A 17045-nucleotide genomic window follows, 5' to 3' on the forward strand; every position below is an offset into this window, starting at 1 on the left:
CACGGGTCCCCTCCCATACTCAGTCCTTACTAGAGAGGGCTCCTGTCATCATGGTACTGAGCAGTGGCGTAGCGTGGGGGGTGCAGGGGGGGGCGGCCGCACCGGGCGCAACATCTGGGGGTTAGGGTTAGGGGGCGCAAATCCACGGGTTAGGGGGCACAAATTACTTGCCTTGCCCCGGGTGCTGACAACCCACGCTACGCCACTGGTACTGAGTAGTTCTTGCCACACCTTAAACTGCCCTATCCCATCATAAGGGACATTTTCAGGCAAAAGCTTCCTTCACAGAGGGAGGACTGTGAGGGTGACAGATGCACAGGCTGAGGCGCAGGGCCGGGTGGGGGGAGGCAGGAGGGCTGGAAAGGGGCCAGGCCAGACCCCTTTATTGCTACAGACCTACGCAGCTGCTCTTCCAGACTGAAACAGAAGGACGATACGGTTTTGATTTATTTTTTATTAAAACTATATTTATATATGAATTTCACTGAGAGTTTCAAGGCATCCCCATTTCCACGGGGTTTGTCAGTTCCTGGCCTCTGCTTTCTCCCTGTGCTGGGGAGATTTTTGCCCCACCTCAGACCTCACCATCTCTGGAGCTCCAGAGAGTGGAAGGAGAACCAGCAGGTGGAAATGACAGGGTAGCGAAGCCATCGGAGAAACGGAGAAACTGTCCAAAACGGGGAGGGTTACTTGACACAGGGGGGCAGACGGCCGCAGGAGGCGGATGGGCTCCCCTTTGCTCGAGGCATTTAAGCAAAGCCTGGATGGCCACCAGTCAGGGATGACGCAGTTGCATCCTGCACTTCGGGGCTGGGCTGGATGACCTCTGAGTTCCTTTCCAATGCCTATGATTTGGAGCTTGCCTCCCCCTGCCGCTTCCCATGATCCTAACAATTGGCAGATTCTGCCTTCTCAGAAAAGCCCCGCCATACTCCAGGCCTGCCAACAGGCCACTTCTCCGACATCACATGCACACAGCCCAGAGCACTTGAGGTTCGGTCAGAAGTATTAAGGGCTGCAGAGGACTGCGATGCCCTGGAGGACCCCCTCATTGTCCCTTCAAAAACACCTGCCCCTCATAAGTCAAAATGCATGCAAATAGGGAGCAAGGCAATTTTGTGGATAAAGGACCAGTATTGACTTTGGAAGCAGTATAAAACCAGGAGTGCCTGTCAGTATCTCCAGCCAGGAGCAGACAGGAAGCACAGATGCATAGATGTGTCTCTACCTGTCCCCAAAGACTCCATGGAGCAGCCAGAGTCCACAGGGAAGAGTACGAAGCTGGGTTTCAAGCCCACTGACCTGTAATGACATTGATGTCTGGATAGAGGTCCTCTGAGAGAACCACGGCAGTGCTGTCCCGCTCAAAAGCATCACGCAACTCCTTTTTCACCGCTGCCGAGCCGCACAAGCGATACAAGCCCACAACCTACAAGCAGGACACAGCTGGTCACTTGGGCAAAAGGGCCCCCTCTCCAGAGGGCTGTTCCATAGGCCGGGTGACCTGGCTGCAGGAAAACCTGGGAGAGAGGGAGGAGGTCTGGCCCGAAACCTGAGACCCATTGGCTTAAGGCATTTCCCTGGCAGGTTCAGTAGTGCATTGGGGCATGCTGAGTTTTTCATCCTTCAAATTCCAAATGTGAAGGGTGCTAACAAGTTGTAACGTGACTTGGGAATCCAAAAGATATTTTGGTTAAATCAGTTTAGTTTCATCTGGTCAACAAAATGTGTATCGAAGTACAGTCCTACCTTGGATTTCAAACAGCTTAGTTCCTGAGCGTTTTGACTCCTGAAAGCCACAAACCCAGAAGTGACTGTTCTGGTTTGTGAATTATTTTTGGAAGCCGAACGTCAGACAGGGCTTCCGCAGCTTCCGAATGGCTGCAGGAAGCTCCTGCAGCCAGTCAAAAGCCACGCTTTGGTTTCCGAACGTTTTGGAAGTTGAACGGACTTCTGAAATGGATTCCGTTTGACTTCCAAGGTATGACTGTGTTACAAAAGAGGGAGAAAAAAACCCTCCCTGTCCATTTTCTCCATGCACAATCTTATACACCCCCACTCCAAAGGTACAACTGTACACAGAAATCATTAAAATTGTCCAATACTTGGAGTTATATTTTATATTAGTATTATTTATAAATCATACTGTATTTTACATTACCTGGCACTTTCAGAAGGTAAAATCAAAATCCTTCGGTTTTCCAAGAGCAGATTATCTGCTTCTTAATCAAATGTAGACCTACCAAGTTAAATGTTGTCCAATCACAAAAATAATAGCAGATTTGATTTCCTTACACCCAAAAATGTATTTTTAAGACTCCTCACTGACAGAAAATTGCAAAGATTAGGTTTCACCCCCTTAATAGCCATGCCATGCCTTCTGGCAAGAGCCTAGGTCAAGTGGAGATGGGTGGATGGAGAGAAAGAGAGATAGAGAGATAGAGAGAGTGCATTTACCTTTAATCCCCGCTTCTCAATCTGGGCAACACACTTCTGGATCAGCAATGGCACTTTGATGGCAGCCCCTTCCCTCTCCACCAGCTGGCTCAGCTTCACTCCAAAGACTTGGGGCTCCTGTGGGTTGCTGGCTGGATCCCACTGGTCTACCAAGGTGAGTTTGATGTAGAGGAGGCCCTGGGGCTCCAGCTGCATAGCAAGCTGTTGGCTCCTGCAACCTGGAAGGAGGGGCAGCCGAGAGAGATGCTGTGAGGATGGCCTGGTCCCTCAACTCCACTCCACACCCTTCCCCTTGACAAAGCCACACTATCAGGTCAGCTCCGGGGACATCCATCTTTGTCAAGCGACAACCATGGAAGAGGCCTGTCCAGGCACTTCAGAACCTTGGACAGAAAACAAGGTCTGTGCTCACATCTAGATCTGTCCTCACCCCCCCTCCTGTCACAGAATCAGCCACCACTCCCCCCCCCCCGGGCATGTTTGGCCCAAACATCCAGCGCTGAGGGTCTTCTGGCGGTTCCCTCGCTACGAGAAGCCAAGTTACAGGGAACCAGGCAGAGGGCCTTCTCAGTAGTGGCACCCGCCCTGTGGAACGCCCTCCCACCAGATGTCAAAGAGAAAAATAACTACCAAACTTTTAGAAGACATCTGAAGGCAGCGCTGTTTAGGGAAGCTTTTAATGTTTAATATGTTATTGTATTTTAGTGTTTTGTTGGAAGCTGCCCAGAGTGGCTGGGGAAACCCAGCCAGATGGGCGGCGTAGAAATTATTATTATTATTATTATTATTATTATTATTATTATTATTATTATTATTACTTCTGTGATCCAGGCTATTCATCCCCTCTGGCCAATAAGGGGATCTCAGCCCACATACAGGGGGAACACATTACCTGGTCTGGCTTCACCAGTTCAAATCCACTCTTCCCCAAGCCCCAGAGCCAAGATGTCAGGCTTTGGGGAATCCTATCCCTCCCACAGTGGCAGCCAAGAAGCAGATAAACGAGAAGAGTTCTTACCAAGTAGATTATTCAATATTCACAGAGAGAGGCGAAGGAATGCAGTTTCTCTTAGAAGTCCCACCCCCTCCGTCTCTCCTATTCTACGTCATCTCTGTCTGAGCTGATCTAAGCTTTCTGCCTCTGAGCTTTTTGTTCTACTACTCTCAATACACGCCAGGTCCTGGGAGAAGGGGAGTCAGGAATGCTTTCCAAAGACACTGAGTCTGTCAGCTGTCTCTCCCCTGGTGCTTCTTCTTCTTCTTCCTGCTGTTCCTCTCCCACTATTTCCCAGCTTCTCCCCTCTGCAGCCTCTGAACTATGCCCTTCTGCAAACCATGGTTGCAAATCTATACTGTCCTCCTGTTCTCCAGAAGGTTCAGGAGACAGGGACGCAATCCCCACCATTCCTCTTCAATCTAGCCCTGAATTTTCATTTTCTGTTTTGTTATTTTCTTATTGTCCTGGTTTTTTTTGGGGGGGGGGGGTATGCTGTCACTGTTGAAAATACAATGGAGAGTTATTTACAGGAATTGTTTTGATGGCCTTTGATGAGGATTCTGTACTGTAGTATATCAATGCCCAGGGAGGTGCAAGTAATAATACAGTGGTACCTTGGGTTAAGTACTTAATTCGTTCCGGAGGTCTGTTCTTAACCTGAAACTGAAGCACCACTTTAGCTAATGGGGCCTCCCGTTGCCGCCACGCCGCCAGAGCATGGTTTCTGTTCTCATCCTGAAGCAAAGATCTTAACCCGAGGTAATATTTCTGGGTTAGTGGAGTCTGTAACCTGAAGCATCTGTAATCTGAAGCGTATGTAGCCCAAGGTACCACTGTAATATATTAATAATAGTAATAATAATAATAATAGTACCTTTACTTCCCTCAAACCTCTCTGCTTGCCCCCCTAGAAACAGACTTATCCACCTGCTGCTTAATAATAATAATTATTATTTATTTATTTATACCCGCCCATCAGGCCAGGTTTCCTCAGCCACTCTGGGCAGCTCCCAACAGAATATTAAAAACATGATAAAACATCAAACAGAAAGACTTCCCTAAACAGAAAGAACCATTGTGATGTAGTGGTTAGAATGCTAGACATGGGAGAGCAAGGTTTGGACCCCCCCCCCCCTCAGCCGTGAAACTCACTGGGGAAACCTGGACCAGTCACTGCCTCCCAGTATGTTATAGTTAGATTTTCGACTGAATGGTTATATTTTTTTTTGTAAGTTATTCGACATACCTGGAGGAAAGTGTGATTATAAAGAATAATAATAAAAAAGTCACATCCTCTCTGCCTGACCTACCTCACAGGGTTGTTGTGGGAGTTAAATAAGGAGAGGGAAGAAGCACACAAACCACTTTGAGCTCCTTGGAGAAAAAAGGCTGGGTTATAAACTCAATGGTGGGGGGTGGGAGAAGATAATGAATCACCTTGGAAAACATGGGGCAGAAGGATGGAGCCGTGGCAGCAGACTCGGTTCTTGCCCGCCGCAGGGTCGCACGAGAAGACCACGACTTTGAGGAGCTGGGCATCCTCAAGCTCCAGCTGGAAGGAATGGTTGAGACTGAGGAAGGCTGCTTGGCAAGGCAGCAGGGCCGTGCGGGCCTTGTTGACCGAGTCCACCTGTAGGACACAGAAGACCTCCTTCGCTTCAGCCTTGGGGGGCCTGAAGTCCTGCACCCCCAGAAGGTGGATGCTGACCAGGCCGGACAGGTGCTGGAGGCAGCCGGGCTGCTCGGCGTAGCTGTACGGTCGGAAGGACCCCCCTTCGAGACCCAGGCAGGCCTCAGGCTTCGCCAGGAGGTCTGGGGAGTCGCCGTCGCTCAGGTAGCCCCCTTTGCTGGCGGCCTTGGCCCGCGCCAGGGTCTGCCGGGAAGCCACGCTGCTGTCGAGGTGGTAGCGGCTGATGACGTTGCCCGACTCCTTGGGAGAGGGGCCTCCGTCCGGCTCTCTGGTCCGGGAACTGCGCAGGCTCAGCTTCCGCCTCAGTTCCGGAAGCTTCTTCATCTTCATCGAGAGGCTGCGCACGGGGCCCGGGGACTTGGCCTTGGAGAGAGAGTGGCCCTTCTTGGGGGCACTGGGGCTCTGGGCCGCTGACACGGCGCCCGCGGCCCTCTCCTCAGGCTCCACACTAGCGACTGCCGCTTTCCCTGCGGAGAGAAACTGTATAAGATATGTCAAACCAAGTGCCACTCACCCAGTGGGTATCACCCCCGAGGCGGGGAAAAGAGTGGCAGCTGGGCTCTGGGGTCCTGTTCTGACTGAGGCTGGTGGAAGCCGTAGTCCAAGACCCCTGGAGGGCACAACACGGGCAAAGTCTCTGTTATAACGGCACTGCAAAAAAGAATACGCCAGAGCCAAACAAGACGCACAGTAGAGAACCCACAATTCAGCACCGCAGGACCATTTTCACAGGCGATGGTTATTATTGACAGGTGTATCAGCAGCTTCTCAATAAAGATTCATTCAAAGAAATGCACAAATATAGTGGTGCCTTGGTACTCAAACGCCTTGGTTCCCAAATGCCGAAAACCCAGAAGTAAGTGTTCCGGTTTTTGAATATTTTTCGGAAGCTGAACGTCCGATGTGGCTGTCAGCTATTGTTTCCAGGGCACTTGCACCAACCAGAAGCCGTGCCTTGGTTTTCAAACATTTCGGAAGTCAAACGGACTTCTGAAATGAATTAAGTTTGGCGCTTTTGTTTTTGCTATTTTTTTTTTGCATTTTTGTTTTTGAGGCTTTTTCAGTTAATTTGTTTTTGTGACTGTATGGAATCCAGTTCAGCTACAGATAGATAGACAGATAGATAGATAGATAGATAGATAGATAGATAGATAGATAGATAGAAGCCCCCCATCCAAACAATGACTATCATCAGTGCAGGTAAGGGAAAAAAATTAATTTTAATTTTTATCATCTACAATACTGTCTTATTTCTTTTACAGTACAGTACATTGCTTATTGCTTTCATTTTATGGATCAATGGTCTCATTAGACAGTAATATTCATTTTAAATTGCTCTTTTAGGGGTTGTTTTTAAAAGTCTGGAACAGATTAATCCATTTTGCAAGACTTTCTATGGAAAAACACGCCTTGGTTTTGGAACGGTTTGGTTTTGGAATGGACTTGCGGGATTAAGTTTGAGAACCAAGGCACCACTGTAATCCAAACCAGAGACTCCCAAACTTTTTTGAGCCACCGCCCCCTTGGTTCCATAAACTCGTCCCCAGGGCCCCCTCTGCCACCCCACAAGAAGCCTTATTCAGAAGAGAGGTCTGCATGCACAATCCACTATGGAATAAAGCAACACAATACAACAGCAACAACAAATTGCACATTTGTTCAAAATACGATCAAAACAAATTAATTCAGCAGAACTGAAGGAACCTGAACCAGTGATACCAGCTTTTCGAAGTCTGATAGTCATTTACACCTCCGGTGCCCCCCACAATCCCCTTGTGTCTTAGTGCCCCCCAATTAACCCCCCCCTCCTCGCAGGAGGCAGTGCCAGCCACTCTGTGTGCCACTGATCTAAACTGTCAATAAAGCAGCCTATTAAAATCTGCTTTAGACTGAGTTGGACTGTAGTGCAATGGGTGCTGTAAGATGCAAGCGGGCAGCTGCCAGGCTGGGACTGTGGGGAAGATGAGGACAGAAGGGCAGCTCCCTGGCAATGAGACATCAAGCCGAAAGGAAGGCTGGGAAAGGGCAGAAGGGCTGAGCAGCAAAGCCTTCCTGTTAAATCAGGGCAAGTGGTTCATCCATCTGAAGGCAGCCCTGTTTAGGGAAGCTTTTAATGTTTAATAGGTTATTGTATTTTAGTGTTCTGTTGGAAGCTGCCCAGAGTGGCTGGGGAAACCCAGCCAGATGGGCGGGGTATAAATAAATTAATAATAATAATAATAATAATAATAATAATAATTAACCAAGAGCAGTTCCACATCAAAACCCTGATGTGGGATACGCGCAACGTCAGAGGAATGAAACTCACCTGACGCCCCAAGGCGGCCTGGCTTGCTGCCCTGGGACAGCTGTGCCAGAGGGGCAGTTAATTTGACCCAGATGATGAGAAAGGAGAAATGCCACTACAATGGGGCTGGGAGGCCATGGGGCCAGGAGAGTGGTGGGGGAGGCAATGGGTGAAGCCCAGGGTGAATAAAAATCAATGATTTTTAAAATATATATATGTTGTTGTTGTTTTTAAATAGGATTTTTAAAATAAAATGCTTTTGGAGGAAAAACATTTCTAAAGATAGTTTTCTGTTTGAATTACATTATGGTCCAAAGGCTATTCATCAGGAAATAAGGATTTAAGTTTTTCATGTGTGCTAAAACTCAGTCTGAGTTTCTTTTTTAAATAATTGTTTAACCACATCAGTTAACGAAAAAGGTAAAAGGTAAAGGACCCCTGGATGGTTAAGTCCAGTCAAAGGCGACTATGGGGTTGCGGCGCTCATCTCGCTTTCAGGCTGAGGGAGCCGGCGTTTGTCCACAGACAGCTTTCCAGGTCATGTGGCCAGCATGACTAAACTGCTTCTGCTGCAATGGAACACTGTGACGGAAATCAAAGCGCATGGAAACACTGTTTACATTCCCACCACAATGGTCCTCCACAGGTTGCTAGACTACAACTCCCATCATCCCTGACCATCAGCCAATGCTTGCAGGCTCCAACGAGGGGCTGGAATCTGACAACATCCGGCCACAGCTCTCCCACCCCTATGGTAAAAACGTGGGGATTGTCTTAGAAAAATGATCTCTCACCAAAGGCCCGGGACTGGTGGCTGCTGCTTGGTTCCTCTGCTTGCTTTGCTGGCCTTGCATGGCTCGGCGAAGTCCGCACACCATCGCCACCTGCCTGCTGCGAGTCAGCCAGGTGGAGAACTTCGCCTGCAGCCTTGGCCTCCCTTGGCTTCCCCTTCCTGCTCCTGTTCTCAGCGCCATTGCCCCACCTCTTGTCGCGGTCGGGGAGCTGCAGGTCCTCATCTTCTGGAATGGGATTGTACCAGATATCCCCTTCACTGCTGCAGAGAGTGCTGGGCTCCTGCTCTGTACTGGACCCAGCCGCCAGCTCTTCTGCCCCCTGGGTCTTCCCCGAGGAGAGCACCCAGTGTCGGCTGCTTCTCTCCAGGCTCTGCAGGTAAGCCCCCTGGCTGCTGCACTTGGCGCCGGTGCTGGAGGTGCGGGTCTCTGCTGGGCCAACCAATGGTTCAGCGGCTTCCTTGGGCCCAGTTGCCGCTGAGCCAATGTGGGGATGGCTCTCTGGGGACAGCGTTTCGCTGAGGTCAGCAGGTGTCTGTGCAGCATTTGGGGAGCTCAGCTTCCTGCTGCGAGGGTCTTCCTGGCTGCTCCAAGCAAACTTGGCCCAGGTTTGCTTCCTCGACACGGTGACGGTGGCCCCTTTGGCATGTCCATCACCCGGCGGGAGAAGCCCACACTCCGTGGGGGACTCCAAAGCTGATGGAGCCTCGGAAGGAGAATCTGTGGGGAACAGAAACCAGCATGTTGTGTTTGTGCCTGGTTGTAATGCTCGAGTTCAGAGCACACTGAAGTTGTTGCATTAAACATTAGGCAAGGCCTTGTTGAACAATAAGGCGGTTCGCAACTGGAAGGGAACAGAGACTTGGCACAGGAAGCTCTTAGGGAAGCTTTAGGTGCCAGCTATCCTGTTTGGGATGGAGCAGAACAGCTGGCCCGTGGACCAGGTGCAACAGATGGGGTCTCCTCATCTCCCCTTTTCAGGCTACCCCCCATGCAGACATAGGGCAGACTGTTTTGAAGCCACATGGGGGCATTTTCAGGGCTCTGAAGCAGATGTGGGGAGGGTCAACCTCTCCCCATGTACTGTGAAACCCTCCGCGCACACAGACACATAGGAATTAGGCTTGAAAACAGCCTCACATTGGAGTTACCCAACAAGAAAGGGTTGTGCCAACTGCACTCTGGGTCTCTCTTCAAAGTCCACTACAGTGGTACCTTGGTTCTCAAACTTCTTGTTACTCAAACGCCTTGGTTCCCAAACTTGGTTTTTGAACGTTTTTCGGAAGCCGAACGTCTGATGTGACTGTCGGCTATCGTTTCCGGGGTTCCTGCACCAATCAGAAGCTGTGCCTTGGTTTTCAAACATTTCAGAAGTCAAACAGACTTCCAGAATGGATTAAGTTTGGTGCTTTTGCTATTTATTCTGCGTTTTTGTTTTTGAGGCTTTTTTGGTTAATTTGTTTTTGTGACTGTGTGGAACCCAGTTCAGCTGCTGATTGATAGATTGTGTGACTGCGGAAATGGATAAAAGCCCCCCATCCAAACAATGACTATCATCAGTGCAGGTAAGAATTTTTTTAAATTTTAATCATCTACAATACTGCCTTATTTATTTTATAGTACAGTACATTGATTATTGCTTTCATTTTATGGATCAATGGTCTCATTAGATAGTAAAGTTCATGTTAAATTGCTGTTTTGGGGGTAGTTTCTGGAACGGATTAATCGGTTTTGCATGACTTTCTATGGGAAAGCGTGCCTTGGTTTTGGAACACTTTGGTTTTGGAACGGCCTTCCGGAACAGATTAAGTTTGAGAACCAAGGTACCACTGTACTGTGTTCCCTTCCAGCACTCAGCCTTTCTCCACAGACTGATACCATTAAGGGATTCAGGGCTGCTGAGGCAATCTGGCTAATATGCACGAATGTTCCTAGGGATGAGCTCACTGAGCCTTGAGTGCTTCTGTTTAAACTCTGGAGAAAACTTCTGAAACCATCCAGACCACAAAGGAGCCCCCAGCAGAAGAAATCAGCAGGCACAAGCAGATTTCGGAGTACTGCATCCATGCTCTGAATAGAAGCAACCCACAGGAGCCTTGGGTGAGGACCAGTTGGGGGGGGCAGAGGAAAGGTGATGGGGGAAAGGGTCCTGGAGGGGTTCAAGCCCGTTCCTACTCAGGCTTGGCCTGAAGACATGCAGCCAAGGCCTGCAATGCAGCTGAGGCCAGGAGGTCCCTCCCATCTCCCAGCTGCTCAGACCCAGTGCCAAGTTGGATTTCCTGTTGTTTACTGCGCAGTCCCCTCCCCGGCCAAGACACAGAGCTCCCTTTGTAGGTCCACGAGTAACTCGGCACACGAAGAGCCCCATTGATCAGGGAGCAGCCCAAGAACGAACATACAAGCCACAGAGAAGGCAGCTGGGGAGCAAAGGGGGATGTGGAAGGAGCAGCAAACGATCACAGAACACAAGACTCATAGAATTAGAAGGCGCCCTGAGGCTCACCTCGCCCAACCCCTGCAACCCAGGAATATGAAGCTGTCCCATACAGGGATCGAACCTGCAACCTTGGTGTTATTAGCATCATTCTCTGACCAAATGAGCTACCCAGGTGCTGCTTTGGGACGCGTTGCTCCCAGGAGATGCATTAGAGAACCTGATTTCATTTCATATAACCTTATATCTGAATACTTCTTTTCCCCCAGAGTTTTTACCTGCCACTGAAAGACAAACTCAGATGCACAACCAGGAGTAAGAAGGAGGCACTATACTATGCCACATAATCAACAACCCGAGGGAAAGATTCCAGGAAACCTACCTTTTTTAAAAAAAAAATTAAAAATGGTTATTATAGGGTGTGTGTGTGTGTTTTTAAAAAAACAACAGTTATTATCCAGCCCCTCCGTTCCATTAGAATTTTCAGGGAGGTTTACAGTCATAAAATAAAACAATAAAAACATAAAACTACAGTACAAAGTTAGAAACAGCAATTAACTTAAAGGGGAAGGGATAAATCGGCAACTATTACAAGATCTTCAGAAAGAGATTCCCAGTGCCTGGGTAAGATCTTTGCCTGGCACTGAAAGGCTAGCAGACCCAGGACCAAGCATGCTCTGCAAGCAGAGTGCCACCACTGAAAATGCCTTTGCATCTCAGCCCTGCAAGTTTGATTGTTGTTCTCATTTTACAGGAGGAGAACTGAGGCTGAGAAGGTGCGGCTTCCCCCACGGGCTTTTCCAGAAAGAACCGAGGTGAACTCAGATCTCCCAGAATTTTGAGCCCGTGGGACTGAATGTTGTAGGGATACTGAATGAAGGTTGTATGGTTTGCCTAGAAAGCCAATTAAAGGAAACAGCAGCTGACATCTCCAGGGCTTGAATGGTACATTTCACACAGCCGTGGGCGCATCGACTGCCATGTGCAGGATTATGCTTCTGCCAGGCAGCCACAAAAACAGTGTGTGAAAAAAGGCATTTCTGGTGACAAAACTACACCATGGCCCAGCTAGATTGGCATCAAGTGGTGCTCTTGTGTCCATCAGGTGACCAGCAGTTGCATGCACCATCCGCTCCCTGTCTGCCACATGCTCACTGGACTGGGGCTGCACAACTCTGTCCTTGGGCTAAAGACATGATACTTCAGGGACAAAGCACTTCTTGTATCCCCCAGGCTGCCTGGCCCTTGCCTGACTCGCCTGCCTGCCTGTTTTCTGCCTCCCCAGCCCCTGCCCTCTAAGCTGCCACCTTGGGCCAGCCCCTCCACTTTGCTCATGGAATGTGCTACTCAAGGCCAGCAGGACCACTGGGTAGAGGGAGCCAAGCACCTCAGGCAGCAGTTGTTGAGGGGCAGCTCTGCCTCTTCTGCCGGAGGGCACACAAGCGGGTGTGCCAGGCGGCCTGTCCTGCACCCACTAAACCAGCCAGCAGCCCTCAGGGGTGTGCTAGGGGTACTGCCACCATCCTGTTGCCTGTGCTGAAGATGGAATCAGCCCAGTCACCTTCCAGTCACCTTCCGAACATGGAAGCAAGGAGGGGACCATCTTTTTTCCCCATATAATTTTATTTTTATTTTGACAAAGTAATAAAGTAAAGGTAAAGGGACCCCTGACCATTAGGTCCAGTCGTGACTGACTCTGGGGTTGCAGCGCTCATCTCACTTTATTGGCTTCCGGGTCATGTGGCCAGCATGACTAAGCTGCTTCTGGCGAACCAGAGCAGCGCACGGAAACACTGATTACCTTCCCGCCAGAGCGGTACCTATTAATCTACTTGCACTTTGACGTGCTTTCGAACTGCTAGGTTGGCAGGAGCAGGGACCGAGCAACAGGAGCTCACCCCGTCGCGGGGATTCAAACCACCAACCTTCTCACTGGCAACTCCTAGGCTCTGTGGTTTAACCCACAGCGCCACCCGCATCCCTGATAGACAAAGTAATAATCATAAATAAATAAGAATATGAATGTGCACCCCACCCCCAAGACCATTCCATGGTAACTATCCAACCTCCCAAAATTTCAACACCTCTTGCGATGGTTTGGCCCCTTTCCGTTTTAACAGTACAAATTCTACAAACACCTTCCTCAAAATCATTTCTCCGGCATATTCCCCGTCTTACCTTAATAGCACAGCTTAATTTATCATTAATAGCTATATCCCACACCTCTTTATACCATTCTTCCATTTTATATTCACCTTGTCCCTTCCACTTCCTAGCTAGAAGAACTCCTGCAGCTGTCAATAAATTTGCCAGCAAGTCCTTCATAACCTTCGTAAATTGATAATAATGCTACCTCGGGACTTTCAGTCAGATTTAACCCAGCAATTTCTGATACCTCCTTAAACACCCTTTGCAAAAAAAAAAGAGGACATTTTACACCCCCACCACATGTGAACATAATTCCTGGTTTCCTGGCACCCCCTCCTGGGGACCACCTTGCCCTTAGACTCAGGCGGCAAAATGCCTTGGGCTGGCTCTGGCACTGCTGAGGCGACTGAGAAGTTGGCGGGGGCCAAACTCTGATCCGGGCCTGTCAAGGTGGGATCTGGAGGGATCTGTGACCTGTTTTTTGGGTAGGTGGGGGAGATTCCGGCAGAAGTGTCCCTCCACCTGGAGAGGAAAGAGCCCCCTCCGAGGAAAGACGGGATCCGCCGCCCATCCATCCATCCTTGGCAGCTCCTTCCCCTCGCTTCCTTTTGCCTATTTTAGCAGCAACGGCAGAGGAAATGCCGGAGATGCCTTCTGGCCCCAGCCCTCCAGCGGACCCCCCGCCTCTCGCCCGCGCAGGGTGGGGTGGGCTCCTTGGCGGGGCGCGCACCCAGCCCACCCCCACCCCGTCTCCCCGGGGTGCCCGTTACCTGGCTCTTTGCGCTGCGCCGCCTTTTTGCGCCCCAGGCGCTCCTTGCCCCGCAGGCGGGAGAAAGTTTTCCGCAGCAGAGGCTGGGCCATCACTCGACGGGGCGGCGGCGGCGGCGTCCTCCCCCCTCTTCCTCCGGCCCCGTCGCCCCGCCTCGCCCGGACCCCGCGCCGCGCTCGGCGGGAGCGAATTCCTCGGATGCCTGCCGAGCCCTGAGCTGCTCCGGCGGCCGCGACTCGGGGGAGGCGGAGAGGAGAGAGGAGGGCCGCCCGCCCGCCCCGTCGGACTCAGCCCGGAGCCCGCCCAGCCTGGAGGGTCGGCCAGGCCTCTTTTTCGGGCTTCTAGCCGCCCCGAGGAGCGGGCGAGGGGAAGCCACTTCCGCTGGCGTCCCGAGGGGCGCCCGGTTCCTTCCCAGGCTCCCTGCGAGGCGGGAGGGTGGCCCGCCGTCCTGGGCCGGGGAGGAGGAGGAGGAGGAGAGGAGGGCGGTCGCAGGACTCAGGACCATCCCTCCGCCGCCCGCCAGCCCCGCTGCAGCCCACCCACAGTTGCAGAGGCAGCAGTGCCCAGTGGGCGGATCCAAGCTGCCCTCGGAGAACGGCGGCGATCGCCGTCGCACCGCATGGCCGAAGCCCAAGCGGGACGGACGGGGCCGCCCAGGGCAAAGCGTGCCCAGCTGGCATCACCTCCGACCGTGCAGCTCGAAGGGGCTGTCGCGCCGGCGACCCACCCCCGGGCTCACCCCCGGGCTCCCCGTCCGCTTGCTGCTTGGGCCAGCGCTTGTGGGTTTCTTCCCGAGGGGCTGGTGCGATGCGGCCGCCCGCAAGGGTAGATCTGCAGGCTAGATCCGGGTGGGGCAGGGAATCCGCAGAGAAAAGTGTGGGGAGGGGGAAATGCTGGGGGGGGGGGCAGACGGGGAAGCGGAGAAAACCCACCGTGGAGACTGAAGGAGACACACAGAAGCAACTGGGCGGAGAAGTAATTTGTATGGTTTTAACAGATCAACAGATAGAAAGAAAACTATCAGTGTTTACTTATTTTAAGTCCCCCCCCCCTATATTTTTAGTTCATATTTTAATCTGTAACTGGCTCTGAGTCTTGCCACCTAAAAAGGTGGCATATAATTAATTAGTTGATATTATTATTATTATTATTATTATTATTATTATTATTATTATTATTATTATTATTATTATTATTAAAAATAAGAGGACTTGTTCAAACAGGCACAACACTTTTTCCTTTACTTTTGCAAGCAACCCCAGGTATCTCCAAGTGCGACTGTATAATTTCGACTCGGCCACAGAAAATCTGCAGGGCAAATCCACACTTGTCTCAGTTCATATATACTTAGTGGATCATTTTCATGCCAGCAACACCCCTCGCAGAACACCTGGGTGGTGTGGGGAGAGACTTGCCTACCACAAACATTACCCAAAGTGCAAGGGATGAACACACCAGCATTGAAGGAGCCCACAATGTGGTGCCTTTCTCTGCCGGTTGTTCAGAGGCGCAATTCTGTTGTAGGAAATCCATGTTATGGACTCCGTCTATGTGCCCAAGGTTTCCTGACTCCAGAGGGGCACACAAATGGGCAATTTGTGGCAGCATGGAGAAAACTCCGTATCTCAGCCATTGCACAAGCTTCATTCATACCACTGGTGTGGCAGAGTTAACACTTTTCCATGGCAAAACCCTACAGCACACAAACTTCTTTCCTGGGATGGACATTATGGAAAGCCCATGCTTTCCACTGATGCTCCCCCAAAAAAGCTCGGCTGATATGAAAAGTGCACCCATTTCACATAATTCAGATGGCATCGATACCAACTGGGATCCAGTCATAGGAAAGCGACCACCACCACTGTTCTGGTAAACGTGAACTGGGCCACATGGTTCCCTCTGTAATAAAAAGCAAATAAACTAACCTACACAAAGACCCAGTGATATGCACTCTGGTCCACTTAGCTGCTCTGGGATGTGGCCAAACATTGCACACACCACAGCCATATTATCAGCACTCCACTTAGCAGTCATGAGAATTTTTGCAGGAATGATGCCCAGATTTGGCATGCAGCAACTGAGGAGGCTGTGTTTGGGGGACATAGTGAAAGTTTATTTAAAAAAATATGCACAGTGTGGAGAAAGGAGATACTGTAGAAAGTTGTTCTCCCTCTCAATTTTCAAGCACAGCGTCCTCCAAGGACTGCTGACAGGCAGGAGAGTCAAAATGATAGGCTTCTGGCTGGCATCTGTCTCAGGAGACAATGGAAGAGTGTGCCTTCAGGACTGAAGTCAGACCTTTGCAGAGTTACAGCACCTGCTGTGGCTGTAGAGACCGATATGGGAGAGACATGTTTTGTTGCAGAAGGGGCAGTTGAAGGTATCTGGCTGTGCCAATGCAGATGCCTTCTCTCTGAACTCCTCCCACTGGTCATTCTTCCGCTGCTCACTGCTGCACAACCAGGTGCTGTGTTCGTCTGCAAGGGATCCCCAGCTGCCAGGGTTAATGTTGCCAGCTTTCGTGTCACATCTGCAGACATCTTTGTAACGCAGGGTTGGTCTGCCAAGAGGTCTGGTCCCCATATAGCACATCCTTGGGGGTCCTGACATCTTCCATACTGTGGACATGACCCAAGCCAACGTTGACACCACTGAGTGAGGAGTGCAAACAAGGAGGTAATGTGGGCTTGGGCGAGCACATCTTTGTTTGAGACTCTGGCTTGACATGTGATGCCCAAAATGTTCCTGACTCAGTGAGTGTGTCATCACTCCTGGCGGATGTAAGTTATTTATTTATACACACACACACACACATACACACCCTACCCATCTGGCTGGGTTTCCCCTGCCACTCTGGGCAGCTTCTAACAGAACACTAAAATACAATGACCTATTAAATCTTAAAAGCTTCCCTAAAACAGGGCTGCCTTCAGACGTCTTCTAAAAATCTGGAAGTTGTTTTGCTCTTTGACATCTGATGGGAGGGAGTTCCACAGGGCGGATGCCACTACTGAGAAGGCCCTCTGCCTGGTTCCCTGTAACTTGGCTTCTCGCAGCGAGGGAACCGCCAGAACGCCCTCGACACTGGACCTCAGTGTTCGGGCAAAACAATGGGGGTGGAGATGCTCCTTCAGGTATACTGGACCGAGGCCGTTTAGGGCTTTTAAAGGTCAGCACCAACACTTTGAATTGTGCTTGGAAACGTACCAGGAGCCAATGTAGGTCTTTCAAGACTGGTGATATGTGGTCTCGGCGGCCACTCCCAGTCCCCAGTCTAGCTGCCACGTTCTGGATTAGTTGTAGTTTCTGGGTCACCTTCAAAGGTAGCCCCACATAGAGCACATTGCAGTAGTCCAAGTGAGAGATAAGTTGCCCATGTCTCACTACAGGAAAGCAGCATGTTCAACATTGCAAGCCTGCTAGACCTTCATTTTGGTACGCTTGTAATGAAATTCACAGCTACGAGATGGTG

The 17045-nt window shown here is 50.5% G+C and overlaps 1 protein-coding gene across 1 annotated transcript in view; it reads right to left on the reverse strand.

Moving 5' to 3' along the window:
• Positions 1-14032, reverse strand: part of SYDE1 (synapse defective Rho GTPase homolog 1) — a 28806-nt gene extending 14774 nt beyond the window's left edge. Inside the window, exons 1-5 of the mRNA XM_081176289.1 lie at positions 13575-14032; positions 8226-8942; positions 4892-5611; positions 2458-2675; positions 1303-1429 (exon numbers count right to left, since the gene is read on the reverse strand). Coding sequence (XP_081032415.1) covers positions 1303-1429; positions 2458-2675; positions 4892-5611; positions 8226-8942; positions 13575-13665 — 1873 coding nt within the window. The 5' untranslated portion in view covers positions 13666-14032. The remainder of the gene's footprint in view (positions 1-1302; positions 1430-2457; positions 2676-4891; positions 5612-8225; positions 8943-13574) is intronic.
• Positions 14033-17045: the final 3013 nt, after the last annotated feature.

Source organism: Podarcis bocagei, assembly GCF_964188305.1.
Source record: "Podarcis bocagei genome assembly, chromosome: 17".
In the NCBI taxonomy this organism is placed as follows: domain Eukaryota; kingdom Metazoa; phylum Chordata; class Lepidosauria; order Squamata; family Lacertidae; genus Podarcis; species Podarcis bocagei.